This window comes from Mobula birostris, chromosome X (assembly GCF_030028105.1).
Source record: "Mobula birostris isolate sMobBir1 chromosome X, sMobBir1.hap1, whole genome shotgun sequence".
NCBI classification, from domain to species: domain Eukaryota; kingdom Metazoa; phylum Chordata; class Chondrichthyes; order Myliobatiformes; family Myliobatidae; genus Mobula; species Mobula birostris.
The window spans coordinates 73,125,308-73,150,749 of record NC_092402.1 but is presented as its reverse complement, the minus strand read 5'-3'; the positions used below and the strand labels follow the sequence as shown (position 1 = coordinate 73,150,749).

The window sequence follows — 25,442 nt, the reverse complement described above, 5'->3', positions numbered from 1 at the left end:
TCAGAAAACTGTCCTCGATACACAAAAAATTCTCTGTCTTTCTGTCTTCAGCCAGGGTTAGCTCATAATCACTTCCCTTTCTTTTGTTTACTGTCGGCTTTCTCTCCTGTCCTGTTGGTGTCGACTGCACATCATGATCAAATTCCAGGCCTCCTGGCTTTTCCCACTCTACATTCTTCACATCTAAGCCTAAATTAGCCTTGAGCATGGTGAACAATGAGACTTACTAAACTGGCAGGAGACATACCAAACATGAAACAACATCGATGAAATTGCAAGCAGTTAATCTTCTCCATCTTAAGACATCAGTGTAGGAATTCCACTAGGCAATCCTCTAGAACAAGGCTTCCCAATCTGGGGTCCACAGTTAATGGTAAAACTCCATGGCATAAAAACGGCTGGGAACCTCTGCTCTAGAATTAACCAAAAACAGATATGCTGGAAGAACTTCGCCAGTCAGGCACCATCTGTGGAACAAGAAACCACTTCCTCACACTGTTTCTCCACAGATGCTGCCTGATTGGCTGAGTTCTTCTGGCATTTTTGTTTTTGCTTCAGATTTGCAGTTCTGTTTTCCGGGAACTAATTACAAAGCTGCTTCATCAGTGAGACTCAATAATAAGATGGGTTAACAGGGATGTTTCCTGACAATAGCAAAGTATACACTTCCCTCCCCATCTCCTTGGAGAAATGAAGCAGTTCATGTTTGCAAACTGATAACATTCAGGCTTGGAATGATAAATGCAAAATAATATACTATATGTGCCATATAAATGTTGAGCAGTGGTTACCTTCTGCAACAAGGATGGTGCAGTGACACACCAGGGTACAGCAACTGCCTCCCAACTCCAGGGGTGCGGTTTTGATCCTGACATCATCCTGCCTGTGTGGAGTTTTTGCACATTCTCCCTGTGACAACGTGGGATTCCCCGGGTACTCCAGTTACCACCCAATCCCAAAGGTGGTAGTTAATTTGGTGCTGTTAATTGTATGTAGATGGGTGGTGGAAACTATGGTAGGGATGGGAAGCAGTTGGGAGGAGCATGAGTAGAATAAAAATATAAATATTGTCATCCATTATTTAAAAGATATTTGGACAGGTATCTGGATAGGAAAAGTTGAGAAGAGAGATGAGCTAAATGCAGGCAAATGGGACTAGTTCATTCAGCCATCTTGATCAGCATGGACATGTTGGGCCGACTGGCCTGTTTTCACGCAATACAAATCCATGACTGGCTGCAGAGAGAGTCCATCCACCTCTCATTGACACCCAACAACATTACTATTGCTGCCACCATCAACTTTCTGGGGATTACCACTGACCTGGATCTCAAATGGAAGAGACTCAAGAAGTGGAAAAAAAGTTATCTGTGTGGCTGCACGAGATGGCAGGTTAGCACGGCAATACGACTGCTGCCTCATGGCTGCAGTGACATAGATTCGATCCTCAGGTGTTTGCAAGTTCTCCCTGTGTCCATCACATGCTCCACTTCCCTCTCACATTCCAAAACTAATACTGGTAGGTTAATCGGCACTCGGTTTGGGTGAGTGCTAGTACCTAGAGGGAGTTGATGGGACGTGAGAGAGAGTAGGTTACAATGAAATAACCGGGAAATCGCAGGTGCTGGAATCTGGACCAATAAACAACCTGCTGGAAGAAATTAGTGGATTGAGTAGCATCTATGGAGGACATTTCAGGTCAAAACCACTGTATCGGAACATAGAGAGAGGAAGGATGGATAGAGTCAGGCAGGTGGTATGTGGATAGAGAAGGTGTGAAGGATGACAGTAAAATTGAGACAGGTAGGCGAGCGGACTGATGCCATTACTCTGAGAGAGGGCATAGCCTTATTCGGCGCCAAAAAACTATAAGCTTGTATTTCATCCTGTTGGCGAGTCCCTGGAGAACTGGGAAAATCCTGACTCCAATCACAGCGTAAGGTTGTTACCTCGGCAAAATACCACAGATGAGTGGGACGAAGGTTGAGCTGCTTCAAGGAACGGAGCACGTCTGAAGCCGGTACCGAAGAAAGGGGAATTGGTTCTTTCTTACGGACGACGAAAATAAAGCCGACAGCAGGCTTCTGAAAGGAATTGGAGGGCGGGAGCCAATCAGCGGCCACATCCTGCCGACAGTCGCTGCTTTCTGCCGGGGGCTGACAAACGGGGAGCTTCACGCTGACTGTCGGAGGAACTCAGTTGTTAGCCCAAGCCCACGGACATCTGCACCCGGAGGACATCCATATGGTGAGCGCATGCAGTCAATCGGCCTGGTGAAGGAGGTTGGGTGGGATTGGGGTTGGTGAAAGCGGAGTCCGGCCGCGGGCTGCATCTGCTTTCATCTCAATGCAACGATTCGGAGTTGCCGGAGAGAGACCGCCTGGTACCCGGGCACACACAGCCGGCCATTGTTTCAGTGCAGTCCCGCTCGCCCACTGCTGCTGCGTCCTGCCTCTCTCTCCGGGCTGCCGGGATGCCCGGCTCTCGGTCTGCAGCTGTTCCTGGGGGAGGTGGGGGTGGGGGGTGTTCAGCGCTGTAGCCGATGGTCAGGGCGGAGCGGGCACCCGCTGAAGCCGGGACTCTACTGAACAATAGCCGAGCCATCCTCTCCACCGTCAGGTGTGGTCACACACCCTCCCACTGCTTCCGGCACCCCAGGCAAATGAAGGTGATCTGGCTGAGGCTCTGGTGATTAACATGATGGTGAGAGCCTGCGTTTGGGGAACCGAGCCCAGACGAAGGGAGAGGAGGCCAGTGTCAACATGTGCTGTGGTTGGGGTTCCCAACTCGTGAAGGATGTGCAGAGTCACTGGAACTGCACTAATGTGAGCCAGGAGGGACACAGTGCCAGGGTTTCCCCCGGCCACCGTCAGCCAGTGGACCTCTGTATGTCTGCCCATGAATCATGACCCTGCGCTCAGCCACATCTCTGGGGCTGGGTTCCTTTGAGGTCTGTTGGGGCTGTATCTGAACCGTTTCTAAACGAGCACAGTAAGAGCAGTCAGATGTGAAGCCAAGCGGAGTTCCTCACGGGGAATGACACTCTCAGCCCATCTGACTGTTGCTGCTGTGCTGCCAGGCGACCACTGTTGCTCGGTAATGTGACCCCCGCCCGCCATTGTCCCACACTTCTGGGTGTAACCTTAGCGTGGGACTCAAAGCTCCCAATGCCTCAGCTCCACCGCAAAGTTTGACAGGGTTTTTGCATGCAAGCAGTCTGGTGTGTGGTAGTGTAATCTGTGAAGAGTGTTTGAGTGTTGGTGTATGTTTGAAGCAGAGTAGCATGCATGTGCATGCATTCCAAGTGGTTGTAAACTGTTAACAAATGTCTGAAAATATAGGCGTGCTTGTGATGGTGTATGGTTTGGTTATAATACATGTGCACTATCAGTTTTTAATACATTGTGCTTACACACGCCCATGCCTGTGTGTTGCAATATGTTTGCATGATTATACTTATAGTGTGTCCTAAGGTAATTTATATCCAAATAGCTGAAGTGCCGGAGATGGAGCAGCCAATTTGTATATCTTGAGCTCACACAAACAGCATGGTTATTCATTGAAGGGATATGGTCTTTCCTATGTTACCACCTTTCCTCTGGGAAGGTGGTGGTGAGTTACTTCGATGTGATGCAGTCCTTTTGGTGAAGTTGCTGTGTGATGGTGAGTTCCAGGATTTAGATGCAGTAGTGGTGAAAGATTGTGATACATTTCCAAATCATCAGGATAGCGTTCCTGGAGAGGAGCCTTCAGGTAGATAGTGGTGTTCCTCTGTGTCTGAGGCCCTGGTCCTTGAGGCAGTAGAGGGTGCTGGTTTAGGAGCTGTTTAGGAAATTTTGCTGAGTAAATTCAGTGCATTTTGTAGATAGTACATAATTAAGCTATGGTGCATCAGGAGTGGGGGAGATGAATGTTTAGGGCAGTAGGTAGATTGACAATCAAGCAGGTTGCTTTGTCCCAGTTGGTGTTGATTTCTTGAGAACCATCCAGGCATGTAAGGTGTCACACTCCTGACTTGTGCCATGTGGGTGGTGGAAGATGTGGCAGGTCCAGTTGAGTTTCTGGTCAGTCGTGACCTTCAGAATGTTGATAGAGGGATACTTGGTGATGGGAATGCCATTGAGTGTTGCTAGGTGCTGGACTCTTTCTTGATGGAGATGGTCATTGCCTGAAATTGTGTGTTGCACAAGTGTGCTAACCACCTATCAGTACCATGGTAGAGTAGCGGTTAGTGCGATGCTATTACAGTATTAGAGTTCGCAGTTCAATTCCAATGTCATTGTGATGTAGTGAAGATCATTGGTGAAGCTGACACTGATCATGTTCTTCTTCAAAATAGTGCATTGGGATCTTTTACATCTTTTTTTAAAGTCAAGGCCTTTGGATAAAATCTTTTTTGCAGTGTTGTACTTAAATTTAGTGGTGAATTATCTGGAGTGAATTGCAGCTTTTGACTCTAGGCTGAGGGTGCTACAAACTGAGCTCTGGCTAACACGATATGTTTTAATAAAATGGAGACACAATAGACTACAGATGCTGGAATCTGCAGACAAAACAAACAAGCTGCTAAAAGAACTCAGTGGGTAAGGCAGTGTCTGGGGGGAGGGGGTGGAGAGGAATTGTAAGTGCTTCAGGTCAAGACCCTGCATCAGGACTGAGAATGGAGAGGAGAGGTGGCCGGTGTAAAGAGGATACCAGGACGAGTAAGATAGAAGCTGGTAGATGATTGGTGGCACTTACATCCTTGTCAGATCCTGCCGATCAACAATATGTGGGCCGTGCTTGGTGACTGATGCCCTCGGCTCTGAATCTGAATCTAAAGATGTGTCAAGGTGTTCCAGTCCCAGGATTAGAGTGCAGAATGTCAGTCCAGAGCAGCAGTGAGAGGGGGGGAAGCAACATTTCTGTTTTCTTTAACTGGCCATCTCCCCTCTCCACTCTCTGTCCTGATGCAGGGTTTTTGCCAGATACTGCTCAACCAGCTGAGTTCTTCCAGCAAATTGTATTTTGCTCCAAATTCCACCATCTGCAGTCTCTTGTGGCAGCACTGAGAATGTTGTGTTTTGGATGAGTTGTTAAAGTGAGTCCCCGTCAGATGGATGTAAAAGATCCAATGGAGCTAATTGAAAAAGAGCAAGGCCATTCCCTCCATATGTCCCTCACTTCACATCACTAGAATGTAGTGGAAATTGAATAAAGGATAATGGCTGAACCATGACAATCCTGTGGTCTTGTCCAAAACAAAGAAGCTGAAGGAATTTGAGCAAGGACAGGCAGCCCAAGTCATACTTTTTGCTATGAGAGAGCAAATTTCTATTGAGCTGATGATAGCTCAACATGATTCCCGAGGCCTCATTCTGTTGTACAGCATTTCATTTCAAGGTAGACACAATATCTTAGTCAGTTATATCCCAGGAGGAGGCCATTTGGTCTTTCAAACCCTTGCTACGTCTCGGCAGAGCTATTCTACCATCTTGTCTTACTGCAGAAAATATAAACAGTCCTGTCTTTTTCCCAAATAAAGTTGAACTTTGCTGGAGTCTCTTTCCAATTTGAGTTGCCGTTCAATCTTTTAAAAAAAAAATGCCTGTCTATTTATCATAAAGTGCTGGCAGTAATAATTAATGATACCATATCGTGTTTCATTCTGAACTAAACTATACTGACATGCGTATTTCTTTACCTTGAGGTCTCTGGCTAACATCATTCCAATGTGCCCATAAATAGGAGCCAAGGAACACAAATCGTAAACATCCACCAAAATTTCACACAGTGTCAGCTCAATTGTACTCTTAAAATGTTAACTCCAACAGCACTGGGGAATGATCACATTCATTAAATATAAGGAAACCAAAAGCTTTAACGATTGGCGGTTAAACCAGATTCTTATCCTCTGTACCACCTCTCTACTTGTATTAAAACAAGATGGGATTAGCATTCCCAGAAGAAGACATTCCCATCTCTAGGCTGCTGGGCCCCTTGTTACTGCTGTAAGGACATTTTGTGAAAGAAAGGCAGTTGCAGATAGAAAAGACACGAGTTATCTCACCACAGAAACCTGCACTTGCAGTTTGGCATATCAATCCTGTGCTCTTCTACCCATGGAGTCATAGAGAGAACGAGGCAAGAGGGTCAGGATGATTTAATCAATAAGTGTTTGGGGGCAAAATATTTAGTCTGTTTCCGTCACCATCCTTCACCCCTCACAAACCGGGACATGCACTCGCCTTGCTTGTGCCATTGAGGAAGAGGTTCAGGAGCCTGGAGACCCACACTCTGTGTTTTAAGAATAGCTTCTTCCCCTCCACCATGAACACATTAACACTACCTCACCATCTTTGGCACTATTTATTTTGTAACTTGTAATTGTTAATGTATCGCCCTGTACTGCTGTAAGACAATAAATATCATGACTGATGACAGTCATAATAAACCTGATTGTGATTCCATTTCCTACATGGCAAACACTTTACAAATGACTTCACAGGCTGAGAAACATTGCTTTCTCCAAAGTGAGCAAGGCTCTGTGTAAACAGGAGTCTTTCGTTGTATGATTTGCACCTCATTGCAAGAGTGCAAAAGCATGACCAGTTGGAGCTGCCTACCCAGGGGTACCTGAGCTGAGTGAATGCTCAGGAAAGGGCTCATTTGGCCAGCTGGTACTGTACCTCCTGCTATACAGAGGTCTGAAAGTCGGTTGATACCTCTGCATAGTACTTGCAGTAGGGCTGAGCACTGAAGAGGTGATTGTGTGAAAAGAGAATCCTGGATTGGTTATAGGTCAAGAAGGGTAAGATCAACTGAGGAGTATACTTGAGAAACAGATCCTTAAGCCAATGAGACCATCAGTTTGTGCGAGGTCAGAGGATGTGGAGATCAAGAGTACTGCCAACAAAGAATGTGATCTACTTGTTGGGGAGACTAGTCTAGAACTTGTAAATAGATGTGATAATAAGAAATCCAGGACAAGGATGTTTATTCAGAGGGTGATGAGAGTTTGTTAAGTAATGCAGATACATTTAAATAAATGCTACCTACTCTAAGTGTCGACTGCTTCACTTGGCGACGCACATACAGTACCTCAGTCACAGATTGTGAGGCCAAGTTGCGAGGGACAAAAATTATAGAGAAGAATGGAAGAATTGGCTGTGGGCTGGGTGGAGTAGCAAAGAGGATTCAAGTTTCAACCATTTGACACTGTTAAGTCAACTTAATATGTAAAAATAGGGAAAGCTTCTGCAATGGAACACAAGGGGTTAATTTTGTTTTGTTGTGCAGGATGCGTCCGCCTTGAGAAGGACGTTTTGGCACCTTTCCACACAATTTCCATGGACTCTGGATTGACATTCAGATAATGCTGACCATTAATGTCAATGGACCATGGAAGTCTGTACGTTAAAGATATGTGATTGTGTGTCTGTTTATAAAGACATGTTAGATTTAGACTCCAGATACTTTAACTCTTCATAGTACTGCAGCTGGGTTTACCCCTTTGGGCTCTTGTTAAGATGTGAATTACCACCAGTTTTGAACTTGGCTAGCTTGGGCTGTCCAAATTCAAGAGGGCAAAGTCCACTGCAGATGAGTCTTACACAGTATGATAACAAACAGGGCAAATGCTTAACAAAGTAAGATTGGATGAAGAATTTTGCAAATGAATCAAAGGCAGCATTGAGCTCTTTCATCAGAGTAATGGGAGACAAGTGTGAAACCAAGTAGCGCCCTGGGTACGACATTCCAGCCTCCTGTTACCTCCATACTGGGGCAAATGTTCAGTAAAGCTTCAAGAGGATAATTAAGAATGAGAAACAATTCATAAACTTCGGGCAATTCAGCCTTGAAAATTGGTGAACGACCAAGGCCTTATGGATTTCTCTACGTAACAAAGGTGAAAGCTCGAAAACTATCCATGGAGCAGTTTGATATGGTGGTGAGGGGAATCCTGCAGTGTGTGAGTAACGTAAGAGCCAAGAACTGAAGACAAATGATGACATATCTTCCCACCAGTCCATAAAATTGTGAACCCGCAACTCTAACATTATTAAAGGATTTTGAATGTTTCTAATGTCTAATTCAATTTATTCAGGAAAGGTTTATCTTTGATAAGTGTAATATGCTTGCATGCACACACACACACAGTGGCCACTTTATTAGGTACCTCCCATACCTAATAAAGTGGCCACCAAGTGTATCTTCATGGTGCTCTGCTGCTGTAGCCCATTAACTTCAAGGTTCGACATTTGTGCATTCAGAGATGCTCTTCTACACATCACTGTTATAACGTGTGGTTATTTGAGTTACTGTCACCTTCCTGTCGGCTTGAACCAGTCTGATCATTCTCCTCTGACCTCTCTCATTAACAATGCGTTTTTGCCTACAGAACTGCCATTCACTGGATGGTTTTCGTTTGTTGCACCATTTTATGTAAACTCCAAAGACTGTTGTGCGTGAAAATCCCAGGAGATCAGCAATTTCTGAGATACTCAAACCACCCAATCTGGCACCAACAATCATTCCATGCTCAAAGTCACTTAGATCACACCTCTTCCCCATTCTGATATTTGGTTTAAGCAACTGAACCTCTTGACTTTGTCTGCATGCTTTTATACATTGAGTTGCTGCCACATGATTGGCTGAATAGTTACTTGCATTAACAAGCAGGTGTACCTAAGTGTATTAATCAACAATCATTTCAATGCAGTCACCAAATCAAGTGCTAAGGCCCCGGCACCACCACATTCAAGTCAACACATTAGTGACCGTAGTGCCTACCCATTGTTACGAAACTCTGCTGCACAAAGCAAAAATGTTTGGTTTTGCACACCAAAGTATGTTGTTAATGTGCTTGTGAGACACTGGAGGGTTGAGGGTTCACACACCTCCAGTCATGAGCAAAACCTCATCCGCTCAAGATACCTGCCCCCCACCCTCGCCGTCTTGCCCATCCCAATCATCACCCACTCCATCTGAAAAGCCAGTAATGCAATGGTCCAGCTAGTGATTTCAATAGCACACCTTCCAGTCCATTCTATTGACTGCAAACTGCAGTCCCTGCTCCTTAACTTTAAATGTGCTGTTCCTGTCTCAGAGACCACAAAAATCACAGATAGCAATTTGCCACCACCTTGGCTGAAGTTCAAACTCATTAAATGTTCTCCAGCCACTCATAAAATGTACTCCAGTCCACTAACTGCACCAATCACTCCAGGATCAGTTGTCATTACAAGCTAAGCTAATTCTTTATCTGATCCATCACCTCCTTTAACTCTCAGAATATTGGTTCTGGAATATCTTTGTGATTGGAGGGCTGAGCAGAAGGCCGAAGTTGTATGTGACACTTCTGTGAATGTGTGACACCCAGTTTACAAAAACCACCGGACTTGCACAGTGATGTCAAGCAGCATACTGTGGTCTGTGCTAGCTGCTGCTAAGTCAGCAAAACTCATCAGCTTTCACAATTTGTACAAAGAACTTTGCCCATTTACTTAACCTATCAACATCTCTTTATAGGAATGTGAATGTGTAGAGATCTGGCAAAGGAACATAATGTGGAGAAATGTAAAATTGTCCCATTATGAAGAAAAAGTTGAAAGAATGCAGGTTATCTAAATGTTGAGAGATCACAGACATCTGAGGTACAAACTGATCAAGGTGCATGATTCACAAAAGGTGTTTAGGGAGCCAACAATGTTACTGTTTGCTTTGAGGGGTTTAAGTACAGAGGTAGGGAGATTATACTTCAGTTGTCTGGAGCTGGTGGGTTAATTGGTCATTATAAATTGCCTCAGGTAATATGGGGCAGTAAACATGGGATTTGTGTAAGTAGGTAATTAATAGTCAGTTGGGACCTCTGAACTCCTGATCAGCTTGATCATCACTTCTGACATTTACCTCTGATACCCTGCCTGCTATCACCTCTCTTCGACTTCCCTGACCAACCACTGCCTCATCCTCAGCTTTAAGTTTCTGCTTGATGAACCCTGTGACGCTCCCTCCAATTGCCCATTGATCTCAAAGTTCAAAGTAAATTTATTATCAAAGTACATACATGTCACCATATACAACACTGAGATACATTTTCTTGCAGGCATGCACAGTAAATCCAAGAACACAGTCAAATCAATGAAAAGCCCCACCCAACAAACTGCAAATACAAAAAGAGAGTAATAATAAACAAACAATGAATATTGAGAACATGAAATGAAGAGTCCTTGAAAGTGAGTCCATAGGTTGTGGGAATAGTTCAGTGATGGTTCAGGAGCCTGATGGTTGAGGGGTAATAACTGCTCCTGAACCTGGTGGTGTGAGTCCTGAGGCTCCTGTACCACCTTACCGATGGTAGCAGCGAGAAGGGAGCATGACCTGGGTGGTGGGGTCCCTGATGATGGATGCTGCTTTCCTGTGACAGCGCTCTGTGTAGATGTGCTCAATGGTGGGGAGGGCTTTACCTGTTATGGACTGGGCCATATCCACTACTTTTTGTAAGATGTTGATGATTCCATACCAGGCTGTGATGCAAAGAGTCAATGTACTCTCCGCCACACACATAGGAGTTTGTCAAAGTTTTAGATATCATCCTGAATTTTTGCAAACTTCTAAGGAAGTAGAGGCCCTGCCATGTTTTTTCTTCATAATTGCACTTGTGTGCTGGGCTCAGGAGAGGTCCTCTGAAATAATAACACCGAGGAATTTAAAGTTGCTGACCCTCTCCATCTCTGATTTCCCCCAATGAGGACGGTCTCATGGACCTCTAGTTTCTGCCTCCTGAAGTCAATAATCAGCTCCTTGGTCTTGTTGACATTGAGTGAGAGGTTTTTGTTATGACACCACTCAGCCAGATTTTCAATCTCCCTCCTCCATGCTGATTCATCATTACCTTTGATTTGGCAAATGACAGTGGTGTCGTTAGCAAACTTAAATATGGCTTTGGAGCTGTGCTTAGTCTCTCAGTCATAAGTATAAAGCAAGTAGAGCATAGGACTAAGCCTTGTGGTGCACCGGTGCTGATGGAGTTTGTGGAAGAGATGTTTTTGTCAACTGAACAGGGTCTGCTAGTGAAAAATTGAGGATCCAGTTCGACTGTGCAGACATTTCCCCAACCCTTGCTCTGAGATCTCACGTCTGGGCCACAGCAAGAGATTACGTAGAAAGGGCTCATTCAACCTTGCATATGTTCTTGAGCCTTATCCATCATAGAATATCTAAGCTCTGTGCTTGCCCTCTGTGAGACAAGTCATGAGTTACTGTGTTCTCAGCAGTCCACGTGCCCCTGCGTTGATGCAACACACATCAAAGTTGCTGGTGAACGCAGCAGGCCAGGCAGCATCTCTAGGAAGAGGTACAGTCGGCGTTTCGGGCCGAGTCCTGACGAAGGGTCTCGGCCTGAAACGTCGACTGTACCTCTTCCTAGGGATGCTGCCTGGCCTGCTGCGTTCACCAGCAACTTTGATGTGTGTTGCTTGAATTTCCAGCATCTGCAGAATTCCTGTTGTTTGCCCCTGCACTGATGTTGTCTTTGAGCATTCCTGTATTGGGGTCTGATATGCCTGTGTCCACGTCAAGAGGTGAAACAAGTCATGTCAAACAGAACATGTTAGAGGCACTCAGCAGTTCAGGCAGCATCAGCAGAGAGAGAAAACCAAGTCAAAGTTTTGTGTCAAGGGCTGTACATCACAACTAGGCATAAATCAAATGATGTGCAGGGTAAAGCAGATCAGGTATATCTGAATGGAAAAATGGACAGGGAGCCTGTTTGATAGTTGGAAAACAATGTCAGAAAATTGTGATAATATTTGACATGACTATTTAATTTTGAGGGAATCCAAGCAATGCTTGCTAGAAAGGTTAAATTTCAGTTATTGAATGATAATGAGATTGGGATTACTCTTAACTCCCTCCAGGCAAAAATCTGCACCTTCAAGGCTGTTGGATAATAGAGGAAAGTTTTCAAAAGCATACTATGTAAGAACTTGGCAGGAGAACTTGTTAACTCCCTTTAGTCTAACCGTTGGTTGCATAAACGATTCCGATACCACCACACAACAAGTCACAGTGCTTTGGAAACATACCACAACTTTGTGTGATGGTAAACAGGAAACTGGTTTGACTTTGACAAATTACAAGAAGAAGATACAAAATGAAAAACACTGTTGAACAGAAAAGGAAGTAGGTAAATGGTGTGGTGGAAATGTATTGCATGTGTTTTATTACCTATTTAGGAAGTGCTTGCAGTTCTCAACTGTGTTCCTGTTCTCAATCGATTCAGTATTTAATTTCAATGATATTTTTCTTTAAAAGGAGATGCTATGACAGACTTGACATATAAGTAAACTACATGACTATAAATAAACATAGAGAATTCTGTGGGAGTTCAGTCTTCTCATCAAAATTCCATGTTTCTCTATATTTGTGCTGGCACACAAGGATATATTTTGCAAATGTCCACTCTCGGCTTAGAATTATGCATCAAGAATTCCAGAGTGGAGGGTCATTAGACCTTGATGAAATTTTTCCACCCCCACCAAGTCATCAGGGTAACCAGGAACATTTTAAAACCTGGCGTAAGGAAATCCCTACACAGTAAGGTTTTAGAATGGAACTACAATCAGGTAAATGATTTCAATAGTACTGGCCAACTGGTGATTTGTGATATTCCATAGGGATCCATACTGGGACCTCTGCTGTTTGTGATGTACAGTGTGCAAATAACCTGGATGAACACGTGAATGGTTTGGTTAGCAAGTTCGCAGACAATATGGAGATTGGTGGTGTTGTAGATTGGCAAAGGATACACTGGGATATTGATCAGTTTCAGATGTGGATAGAGAAATGATAGATCGAGTTAACCCAGCCAAAAGTGAGGTTTTGCACTTTGGGAGATCAAATGTACGGCAAAACCGTTAATGGCAAAACCTTGAGCAGTGTTGAGGTACAGTGATCTTGGGGACAAGTTCTTAGCTCCCTGATGGTGGTTGCGCAGGGTAGTAAAGAAGGTGTGTTGTATGTTTGCCTTTATTAGTTGAGGCACTGAGTTCAGAGTTGGGAAGCTATGTTGCAACTTTATAAAAGTCTGGTTAGGCTACATCTGGAGTATTGCATTCATTGCAGGTCTTCCCATTATCGGAAGAATGTGAAGACTTTGATCCAGGTAGCATCCTAGTAAACCTCTTCTGCACCTTCTCCAGAGGGCATGTGTTATTAGGAAAGTTTGGACAAACTTGTGTTATTTTCTCTGCAGCAGCAGAGACTGGGAGGAGACCTGATAGAGGTTTATAAGATTGAGAGATATTAGATAGACAGCTGGCATCTTTTTCCCATGGTTAAAATGTCTAATACTGGACATTATGCATTTATGGTGAGAGGGAGATGTGCGGGGCAAGATTTTTAAACAGAATGCTGGGCGCCTGGAATGCACTGCCAGGAGTGGGGGTGGAGGTAAATGAGTCATTCAAGAGGTTCCTGGGTAGGCACATGGATGTGCAATGAGTGAACGGATATGGACATTGTTTGCACAGAAGAGATTAGTGAGGCATTTAATTTCTAGTTTAATTAGTTTGGCACAACATTGTGGGCCAAAGGGCCCATTCCTGTGCTGTACTATTTTCTGTTGGCCAAGGGAGACATACTATTGCAGTAAACTGGGAGGGAATCCTCCTGCTGTTTGGGAAATGGCTTCAGCAGTCCGTAAGTCTGACATGAAAAGTCAGTTCAACATTGATTCTGAATGACACCTCCAAATAGTTCATAACCACGCTTGTTTCTGCTCCTCATCACAGAGGAAGTAGTAGCATGATTCTCTTCAATGCGTTGTTCCTTTTGGAACAGGCTGCCTGTATTAGTTATTGTGAATCTTTCCACACCGTGATGAATGGGGGATCAGAATGAGTACACACTTGCAGTAAATGTGTGCTTATGTTATCAATCATCAGTTTAAAGTAATACTCCCCCCCCCCCCCCCCCCACACCCCGAAGCTGCAGTTTAATTCATATTATAGCACAGTGGTCCCCAATCTCCAGGCCGCGAAGCATGCGGCAGTAGCCGGAGTGCACCCAGCACATCTTTAAGAAAAAAGCCGAAGTAAGGGTTATTTCAACTTTTTTCCTAAAGATGTGCTGGGTGAGTTCAGGCTACCGCTGCACCGCCGCATGCTTCGCGGCCCGGTATTGGTCCGCGGCCCGAAGGTTGGGGACCACTGATATAGCATGAGACTACACTTAATCCATGTTATAGCAGGGTAGAAGTAGCCCATTTGTATGAACACATAAGGGATTTCTACTACTTCTTGCATAGAGCACTTCTTGTGATCCTTTCTGAGTGGCCATCTTAAAGCCATGTGGTCATCCTAGTCTGTGTGGGGCTATGTTAAATATGTTCTCTGAATTTACCCAGGGGCTGATGTCAGTCAGGGTGATAGATCTATATTGTACTCATTTGTTCCCTCCTCAAACATTTCAATCAAATTATTCAGTTCCCTGCTGATTTATCGCAGCTTAACCCATGCTTCCCAAATTTAAGCTTGGCTAACCTCTCTCTGGGGCTCCTGCATGGTCAAAATCAAGTTTGCCTGGCACATTGGGGGGGGGGGGTGGTTTCACACCCTTGGGAGAAGTCTGGAGAGGGGCTGGGGAGACCAGGGAGGGTCAGTGAGTCTGCAACATTCTCCCTCCCTCCACTCGTCGCATCTATTGAACCACTGCCTGTGTTGCTGGTTACAGGGCCCGAAGCAACCGTGAGCCCATGAATTCTAAGGACACTTCAGTAGGGTGGTGTAATGGTGCAGGACAACAAGGGTGATTGGAGATGTGACACAGGCCAAAACCTCTGGTCCTCCAACAACTTCTAGGAAAAAGCTGCTGGCAAAGAACTGGCCTGTGGTAACATAGCATTCCCTCCCACAAGCTGTTGTTCATTATTGGGTTAACCTGTTAGCATACTGTCTGGGAGAAGTGGAGAGCAATCGCTCTCACTGTTCCTGTATCTGCATTGTGCCTAATGAACAGTGAGCTGGATCTTTCTGCCCATTGTCCATTGGCAAGTTGTGGCCACAACACATACCAGCTGGTGTTCACCAGGCTGGCAACCCTGTGGTGCACCTTCAACCATCAGATATTCATCCTTGCATATGGTGGTTCCTTGAACATCCCTCACCCTCACCAGTAGCATTATTTCTTGTGTTTTACAGATAACTAACATTAAAACCCTGGTCCTATCTCTTTGTGGTATTGGGACTGGCCTTTTGTACCTATCATTCCCCACCCTCCCACTGGTGAAAGTCACTGGGATTACCACATGAATCATCCAGGAGGAAGAAAAAGTTAAAATTAATTAGGGCTGATGTCTGCCTTCATTTAACAGTTTGCTGAAGCTGATATTTTTGGCAAATAATTATAAGGACAATGTTGACCAATGTCAGCCCCATGAGGGTCCCCAGACTGAACCAGGCACCTTGGCAATGGGCAGGGAGGGACTTGCACTGCCCACCATTGAGCCCAGTGGAGCTGGACCATGGAATGGCAGAGCCACCAGAGATACCAAGGCTGGGTGCTGCCACCGCATCAGCTGGCACTGACCCCCACCATCCTGTGGCACAGCAAGGAAGTGGCTGCACCAGCAAGTGGGCGACAGGAATGCAAGTATCGTCAGGCTCCACCATTGACCTAACTACCTCTGAACTAAAAATGAACCTAAATCCCAGCGGTGACTCCAGTGATTCTAGTGACCATCAGCTGGGGTTAAGGCAGAATCGAGCTTTCTTACTGACTCATCCCTACCTACGTTCCCATTTTTAAAGATTAATTCAGTTAGACAGACTGTATCTACGGGCAGTATTTCATTCTGAGACACCAAGGTAGTCTGGACAGCTTCTCTCCACGATGTGGTCAGTGAGACTTTAGTCAGCTTTTGTATCTGGCCAATGTGCTGGAGATAATGGCCCTTCTATAACCCAGTTGTATCAACACTCCCATCCCATCCACCAGTTTCCCACACCACCCTGGGTGCCATGGTAACGTAGTGGTTAGTAGGACGTTATTGTACCTCAGGGTGTCGGAGTTCGCAGTTCAATTCCGGCATCCTCTGTACGTCCTCCCTGTGGAATGTGTGGGTTCTCTTCGGGTCCTCCAGTCTACCAGTTAGTATGTTAATTGGTAAATTGTTCTGTGATTCGGCTAGGGTTAAATCAGGGATTGTTGGGCAGCACGGCTCAAAGGGCCTGTTCCGCACTGCATTTCAATAATTAAATCCCCTCCCCGTCCCCATGTGCATACATATAGCATATGTATAAAATGAAAGCTGGGAAGATCCGAGTCCGCATTATAAGAGCCCAGAAGGAGGACCATCAAATGAGACGGGGAAACAGAGGGAGGTGATGGGCATGTATGAGGGCAGGAGAGGTAAAGAGAAAGGGTGAGATGGCTGCCAGAATGAGGGTAAACAAAAGGGGAGGGGGGGAATAGAGGAGAGTGGTTACCACAAGTTAGATAAGTCGATGTTGTGCCGTCAGCTTGGAGACCACGAAGATGGAATATGAGCTGTTGCTCCTCCAATCTGCATTTGGCCTCATTGTGGCAGTAGAGGAGGCCATGGACATGCATATGGGAGCTTGAATTGAAATGGGTGGTTAACGGGAGATCTTGGTCGTTGCAGCAGATGGTGTGAATGTGCTCAATGAAGCTGTTCCCTAGGTAGTCTCCAGCCCCTTGGTATGAACATAGAATTCTCCAACTTCTGGTAATTCCCTCCCCCTCCCTTCCTCTATCCCTGTTTCACTCTGCCCCCTCCCCCAGCTGCCTATCACCTCCCTCATGGTTCTGCCTCCTTCTACTACCCATTGTGTTTTCCCCTATTCCTTCTTCACCTTTCCTGCCTATCACCTCCCTGCCTCCCCTCCCTGCTTCCCCTTTATCTTTCCCCTTACTGGTTTTTCACCTGGAACCTACCAGCCTTCTCCTTCCCACCCTCCCCCCACCTTCTTTATAGGGCCTCTGCCCCTTCCCTCTACAGTCCTGACGAAGGGTTCCAGCCCGAAACGTTGACTGATTGTTTCCACGGATGCTGCCCGGCCCGCTGAGTTCCTTCAGCGTGTTGTGAGTGTTGCTTTCCCCCTACCTGTGTTAGGTCTCACTGATGTAGAGGATGTCACACCAGGAGCACCGGATGGAGTAAGTGACAGTGACAGACTTGTAGGTAAAGCACTGCCTTATCTGGAAGGACTGTTTAGGGCCCCAAATGATGGTGAGGGAGGAGATGTAGGCACAGATGCAGTACTTAGCATGGTCGCAGGGAGGGATGCCAGATTGGTAGGGAGAGACAAGTGGACAAAGGAGTTGTGAGGAGAGTGATCTTTGCAGAAAGGGAGAGGGTCCTGAAGTGACTTGAAGCATTCTGGTCGAGAATCGAATGGGTGCATCAGTTGCAAACCATTAAAGTATCTTGCTGATCTGGATCTGGTCTCATCACAAAGGGTGTTTTCTGTGGATCATTTCCATCTGCTTCTTCCACACTAGAATCCTGATCCGGTCATTGTAATGCCCAGTTTATTATAGTGCTCAGCTGTGTTCTCAGAGCACTCTTCCTTTACTTATCAGAAATGGGGCTTAAAAGATAATCCTTCTCAAGGAGCGAAAACAGTAATCAGAAGCCCAATTCTGGGGTCAAGGGTACAAAGCAGCATTTCAACAGTAGATAAACTGGCTCCCACTGGAGTAGAGCCACAAAGCTGAGCTATCTCATAATTCACAACAGACATCAGCATTCATTTCAGAGCATCTGATTGGATGTTTACAGCCCCAAGCCATTTCTGTCAAGATTGAGGGACATAAACAGGCTGTTTATGAGGAGTGGCTGTGTCTCTAGGGGTTACTGAGGCCAAGGCAGCCTGGCAATTGTCATCATGTGGTTGCTTCTATTTTAGTTCATTGTATAGGATCTGGGCACTGCTGATGAGGGCAACAATTATTGTCCACCTCTAGCTATCCTTGAGAGGAGGTGGTGAACTATCTCCTAAAACCACTGCAGTCCTTCTGACAAAGGTGTTCCTGTGCTTTTGGGAGGCAATTCTTTGGGTTAGGGTAAGATTAGTGGAAAAATGGGTGCTTGATGGCTGGCACAGACTTAGTGGGCCGAATGGCCTGTTTCTGTGCCATATCAAGAAGATTGAACAAACAAAAGGCAACCAAGCAATGACGATTGCAAGACAGCCTGAGCCTTGGTAAACCCTAGAGACACAGCCACTCTTCATAAACAGCCTGTTTGTGTCTCTGTCCTGACAGAAATGGCTTGGGGCTGTAACTTTAAGTCTCTTGCCTAGTAACCCGAGACTTCTGAACGCAGTACTCCTGATCAGCTCTGTCCCTGGCACTTTGTGTCCATTCAGTAGATAGTTCAGAGACAAAACGTGCACAGCGTGGGACCAGGCAGGCTGGGGTTGAGGGGTGCATGGGGGTAGGAATGGCAGCTCTTTTGCTGACTTCCAGAGAGCAATGTTATGCAGTAGTTTGTCCTGGAAGAATCCTATGGGAATAATGATGGGTCAGCTCAGAGGCAAACACTTGGATATATTGGGGCATTATCTGCTTGCCATAAGGCCTGAGACGTTTAGTACTGTGCAGCTCTTCATTTCCATACTTGCACAGAGCTTGCTCTAAAGCCTGGTCCAGATATTCCAGCATGGAAGGAAACAGTGACTTTTCTTGAAATTTAATTGCAGGCTACCATTTTTTCCAGTATTATACAATTGAAAATTATTTTTCACATAAGTGAAACATGATGAATATTTCTGAATCAGTTCACATCCCTTGGAAAATTGCATTGGACATTTCCGTAAATGGGGCTGGGTTAACAGTACATTGTAATTTTTGCTTTCACTTGTAGGGCTAGTCCAGTTCAGTTTGGATCATCTTCCATTGTCTCCAAGTCAACAGGTTAATTAGTTCGGTTGTTCAGTAAGGCTTTGAGAACTGTTACATCGAGGCTGGCTGTAAGGAGGAAGTGTCTAAATTGCTGCTTCATTACTATGTTTGGTAGCATTTGGCAATAGGATTAAACTCTTAGCTGTGGTTCAGAGATAAAAACACTTGATTCTCGGCTGAGTCAGAAGACTGACAGCTCAAGCTCCACTTCAAGACTCGAACACAAAGTCCAGCTGACCGCACTTGGTCTCCAATGGCCCATGACACAATTTAGAGACTCGCAGGGGATTTCTCTTTTGGGGAGTCACAATTATTTAATCCACAACCAACAAAACCGAGACACATTTTGGTCATTATCCCTCTCCTGTGGCTGGATCTTGTGTGTAGCTTGAGGTAGGAATATTCCATCCAAGTTGTAAATAATTAATCCAAAGGTCCTAAATTTTCGGTGCAAAAGTGAGGTGCCAAAGTAAAACCTTGGTGAACCTGACATTTTTCATTATGAATAACCTGAGAGACCCTGTTTCTCTACATTGTGTGAGGTTGATAGTTTGGGAGACATCTGTGACCATTTCAGCTGTTGTTACTGCACAAGTGAGGAAAAATTAGGGAGCTGGGGATAAAGGGCAAAGATGGGTACAGTACTGCATTCTGCATGTATCAGCTTGCATTCAGCAGCGATAAGTCACAGTCTATTAAAATGTCCGTTGTGATTTGTGAGTTTGCAAAGACTAAAAGACCACAAGACAGGAGCAAAATTAGGCCATTTGGCCCATCGAGTCTGCTCTGCCATTCCAACATGGCTGATCCCTGATCCCACTCAACCCCATACACCTGCCTTCTTACCATATCCTTTAATGCACTGACCAATCAGGAAACTCTCAATTTTCACTTTAAATATACCGACTGCCTTGGCCTCCACTACAGTCTGGAGCAGAGCATTCCACAGGTTCACTACTCTCTGGCTAAAAAATAATTCCTCCTTACCTCTGTTCTAAAGGATCACCCCTCAGTTTTGAAGCTGTGCCCTCTAGTTCTGGATATTCCCACCATAGGAAATATCCTCTCCACATCCACCCAATCTAGTCCTTTCAACATTCGGTGGGTTTCAATGAGATCCCTCCGCATTCTTCTCAATTCAAGTGAATACAGGCCCAAAGCTGCCAAACGCTCCTCATAAATGAGCTTCCAGCAGAAGTGGTTGAGGCAGGTTCGATGTTGTCATTTAAAGTTAAATTGAATAGCTAAATGGACAGGAAAGGAATGGAGAGTTATGGGCTGAGTGCAGGTCGGTGGGACTAGGTGAGAGTAAGAGTTCGGCACGGACTAGAAGGGCCGAGATGGCCTGTTTCTGTGCTGTAATTGTTATATGGTTATATGACAACCCCTTCATTCCCAGAATCACCCTCGTGAACCTCATTTGGACTCTCTCCAGTGATAACACATCCTTTCTGAGATATGGGGCCCAAAGCTGTTGACAGTACTCCAAGTGCAGCCTGACTAGAGTCTTATAAAGCCTTAGAGTTATTGGATATGTTGCATGATCTGAGCCAACTGTTATGCTTAAATAATATTAAATAGATATTTACAATATATTACACCACACACAGGCATTGTATATAGTTACTAACACCAGTGATAGCAAACCGATTTGTCAACCAGAAACAAGCTGTTGGGTTACTGTCCTCCCCCACTTAGCAGGCAAGTTGGGTTTGCACCAATGCTGTTCTTGTAATTGAACTGTTTCCTGTTTATGTCCCTTGGTTCCTTCTGCGACGTGCTACCCTGAGTGGCTGGACAGACAGGCAACCTGCTCGCAATATTACTGGTACTGCTTTATAAGGGGGTAACTGCAAAATGTAGTCTTCTCTCAAATGCGTATGACAAGGTCAAGGCTTGGATGAGGAATGCCCACACGTACAATCTGCTCTTTACAGAACTGGAGGTCTCAATGATAATATTCTGGTGCTGAATGCCAGTTGTGGGCTTCCATCTAGCACAAAAGTAGAGCAGGAGGATGTGGAAACATAGAATAAAATCAGCAAACTTTCAGTGTGGGGTGGACACAAACTTTCAGATCGTTACCAAAAGATTATATTTTAATAAGAAATTTATGTAAGCAATTGATATCGCATACGTTTCTCTGCTCCAAATGGTTACTTAAAGCAGTATGCAAATATATAGTTAAGAGAACAGGTGAGTAGGAGTATGAGAATGAAGTGTGGTATTTATGGAGAAAAATACTAGTCCTGACTGATCTGCAAGTTCCTGTGTCACTATCTATTTGTTCAGAGAAGGGTGCTTGTGATTGGTCACAGTTTTCTTGGTGAAGGGTCAACAGGAAGCGTGGATAAACTGGCAAAATTGTGATGGCGGATTGGGAAGTTTTCCCTGCAGATCTCAGCAGCAAATGTTTATGTGGAGACGTAAAATACTGAAGGAACACAGCAGATCCATCCAGCCAGTCCTGATGAAAGATCTCAACCGGAAATGTCAACTGTTCATTTCCCTCCAATAGATGCTGTTTGACCCGCTGGCTTCCTCCAGCATTGAAGTGTAATCATTCAGTTGTTTCATTGACAAAACAGGACTGCCATTATTGCAAAGCACTTCCAGTGTTTATTGGAAGTGAAGTGTACAACCAGTGGCAAAGTACAAGCTGGCTGAAGCAAATTGGAGCTCAGTCTTCCATATCTTAAGCTTTTGCTTTGCATTGGTCTCGTGCCAGGTCCCGGCCCCAGATTTAGGCAACTGATATTATATGGTTTGGCACGGACTAGGTGGGCCAAAGGGCCTGTTTCTTTGCTGTACTCTTCTACGACTCCATGACTATTATTAGCAATGAAGCTGAGGAGCATGAAGCCAAACAACTTAAGCTGTAGAATGATACAGCACTGGAGGGTGGCATATGGCCCCTCATACCAATGCCAACTCATCAATGCCGTGAACCAAGTACACTCTCTTCACTTTCCTTCCCCAGAACGATGGATATTTTTCTCCTTCAAATGTTTAACCAGTTCTAATTTGAAAGGCACTTTTGCTTCTGCTTCCAGCGGTCTGTTGATGTACTCAAGATAATATTCACTTTGTTTCTTGTTTTTAAAGTAATTTTCTCAAGTTTGCTCCTCTTCTCTTCTCCTCCCCCCCCCCCCCACCGTCACCCTCAGTTTGTGTTCTCTGGGTTATGATGCTTCTTGCAATCTATTTACTCTTTCAAAATCATTCAGTCCAATAATCTCTTAGCTTCTGCTCTTAAGCAGAAGTTTCTGATGTTTCCACATTTTCCACATCACATCCTGTATTTCTGGTGCCAGTTGCTAAAATCCTCACTGATGCAGACTGTGGAGGCAGGCAAGAGGAACTGATGGAAAGCTGTCCTCTTCCAGTGGACAACTTGTGCACAGTTCTTCAAATTGATTCTTTCTGGATTTGCTAGAAATATCTTGAAAGTTCCGAGGGAAGGCCATTGACTTGAAGCACTGTCTGCACAAATGCTGCCTGACTTACTGAATATTTCTGGCATTTTCTGCCTTTATCTCATATCTGCATTTTCTACGGTACTTTCATGACAGTTCCTAGGTTCAATGAGAGTAATATGCATTGCCACTTCCAGAATCTATGAAACGATGCCACACCAGGTTATCGACATGTTCCTGCTGATAGGAAGCAAAAAATCCAGTTCCTTCATTCATACCAATTGGAAGTTGTCATTTGAGAAACCCTTGCCCAGCATTAGGAATGATGAGATTAGACTCGTGCTGAGGAGCAGCAGAAATCCAGCATGATCCTCCACCCATTCCAACTGCCCAACACATACAGAATCCTTCCACTAGGTCCCTTCCCTCTACTATTAACATCTGCTCATCCCACCTCCCTTATTAGATTCCATGCTCCATGACTCTTTCTCTATCTGATTCCATCATCCATAGTCCTGACGAAGTGTCTCGGCCTGAGGCGTCGACTGTACCTCTGTACCTCTGATGCTGCCTGGCCTGCTGCGTTCACCAGCAACTTTGAGGTGTGTTGCTTGAATTTCCAGCATCTGCAGAATTCCTCGTATCCACATTCCTTCATCACCCCCAGCTATAACCTGCCAGCTTCTGTCATGATTTTCTCTCTTCCCTCCTCCATCTGCCCATCATACCTCCTCACCAACTCTCACTCCACCCTTTTATACCGGCTATCTCCTTTCTGTCTTTCAGTCCAAGTGAAGGTCTTGACCTGAGACATCAGCTGTCTATATTTCCCTCCACAGATGAAGCCTGACCCACTGAGTTCCACCAGCTTCTTGTTTGTTGCTCTAGATTCTGGCATCTCTTGTGTCCCTTGGCACCATTCCAGCCTATAGTGGAGAGGGTGAAAGAGAAGGAGCACTAGGTAACATATTTCCAGACAGCAGCCACAGATGTGTTGAGTGAACTTAACTTCTTGCTGTGAGGGTGTATGTTGATGATCGCCCAAAACCTCAGTATTCAGCATTAGTTTCAGGGCCAATTGCTCAGTGTTGTTGTGTTTCTCAGAATGGTAACAATGGGATGACTGACGAAGGACTGCATAACCCATGTCTTCAATCAGTACAGTGTTTGTACCTCCAGCACTTATGGCCTGCTTTGTCTGAGTGCATGTTTGCACAGTGGCAGCACAGAGACACCCTTTGTTTCAGCACTCTGAGTGAGTTCTCAGCTCACTGCAGTGGCATGGTAGCATGGCAGCTAGCGTATTGCTATTGTTGTGCCAGCAATCTGGGCTCAGTTCCACTGCTGTCTATAAGGAGTTATTATGTTCTGCCCATAACTGCTTGGGTTTCTTCCAGGTCCTCTGATTTGCTCCCCCATTCCAAAGACATACAGGTTAGTAGGTTAATTGGTCACATAGGTGTAATTGGCCAATGCAGGCTCATTGGACCAGAAGGATCTGTTCCTGTACTGTATCTCTAAATAACAAATAAAATAAAATAAAAAAGAACCAAGGAGTGTGCAATTTATCGAGGCTATTTTTCCGCGGGAACTTGTAGTAGTGCAGGTTTCTGCTACTGGCTTTTGATTGCCTGAAGGCTCAGGTTAATATGGTGTATGTACTTTACTTTTCACTCCAGGCATTTATGAAGACCACGCCGCAGGAACTCTGCACTTCCTGCAATAAAACGGTGTATCCCATGGAACGGCTGGTTGCTGATAAGTTTATTTTCCACACCACCTGTTTCTGCTGTAAGCATTGCAAAGCTAAACTGAGGTGAGATATGAAACTAAGCTCTGATAAAATTCTGCATTCAGTATCACAATCCACACCACCAGCCCCAGCCCCAAACAGCACAAACATATAAGCAGCAAGTAGATGAACAAATTACACCAAAACATGCCAAATTAACTGTGGTCAGTACTGAGATACGTCAATTAGAACTTAATTCATATTTTATGAGGTACTAAGGTAGGTACATCCAGCTGCAGATGACTATGGGTAGAGGTGCACAAGGCTCTGCAATTCTGAGGATATGACAACTAGTTCATCAACATCACTAACCAGCTTGCAACCCTTTGTATCTAATTCCATACGTTGTCATTAACTGCTTTAGTGAGGAACTTGCATTCATGCCTCTAGGAAAGGACAGGAGCCAAAAAAAACAAACAAAATCTGCTGTTGAAATTAATTACAGCCTCCAGGATTGCAGGCTTTGAATGGGTTAACTCCAGCTCTCACCAATTGCTCCTGTTTGAAAGGTAATTGTGAATTTTTCCAAAGGGGAAAACTTAACTGAATCAATAGATAATGTTAAGTGGTTTGGCCTTGTTCACCCTGAGCATCTTTGCTGCCTGAGCAATTTTTATTTCACTCCTAATTCCCTTGCATGATCCACAGTTCCCTCCAGAAAACACGTGAGGTAAATTGTTGTCACAGCCACTGTGTAATTTAGCATTGTAGATTGCACGTTCCACTACTCATGTAGTTTTCCCTCCACTCAGTGCTCACTGTGAAAAATAATGGTTATAAACAGCATTCAGCAGTTGTCTCATCTCCCTGGTTTCTCCTGGGAAACAACTTCTTCCAGCAGAACTTTCCATTTAGAATTCAGTTCAAGTTCAAGTGTAATTGTCATTCAACCATACTCATGAATACAGCCAAATGAAACTGCTTTCCTCGAGGGCCAAGATACAAAACACAGTACCAATAGTCACACACAGCACATACAACACATAGTTAATGATAGAAAAACATAGTCACAAAATAATATAGCCCAGGTCCCTGTGTAGTGTCATGGCCTGTTGATTGATGGCATGTTGTTTGTCCTGAAGCCACATTTCTGCAAGATCAAGCATGCAGCAGTTCCTCATCACGCGCTAGTGCAGCTGCAGACGAACGCAATCGAGCTTGTCTTTCACGGAGCAAACACTGCAGGGCAGCACTGATGGTTGGAGCCAGCTCCAAACCCAGCCCGGACTGCCCGCTGTGCCACACTGCCTCTGGCATCTCCTTTCCTGGGCGGCTGCAACAGGCAACCCCGCGCGGCATGAGGGCCTGGTCCGCGCAACAATCGA

At 45.0% G+C, this 25,442-nt stretch overlaps 1 protein-coding gene across 1 annotated transcript in view; it reads left to right on the top strand.

Annotated features, from left to right (window-relative positions):
- Positions 1-2,075: 2,075 nt before the first annotated feature.
- Positions 2,076-25,442, top strand: part of limd2 (LIM domain containing 2) — a 41,422-nt gene continuing 18,055 nt past the window's right edge. Inside the window, exons 1-2 of the mRNA XM_072249064.1 lie at positions 2,076-2,247; positions 24,005-24,141. Of these exons, the coding sequence (XP_072105165.1) occupies positions 2,245-2,247; positions 24,005-24,141 (140 nt within the window). The 5' untranslated portion in view covers positions 2,076-2,244. The remainder of the gene's footprint in view (positions 2,248-24,004; positions 24,142-25,442) is intronic.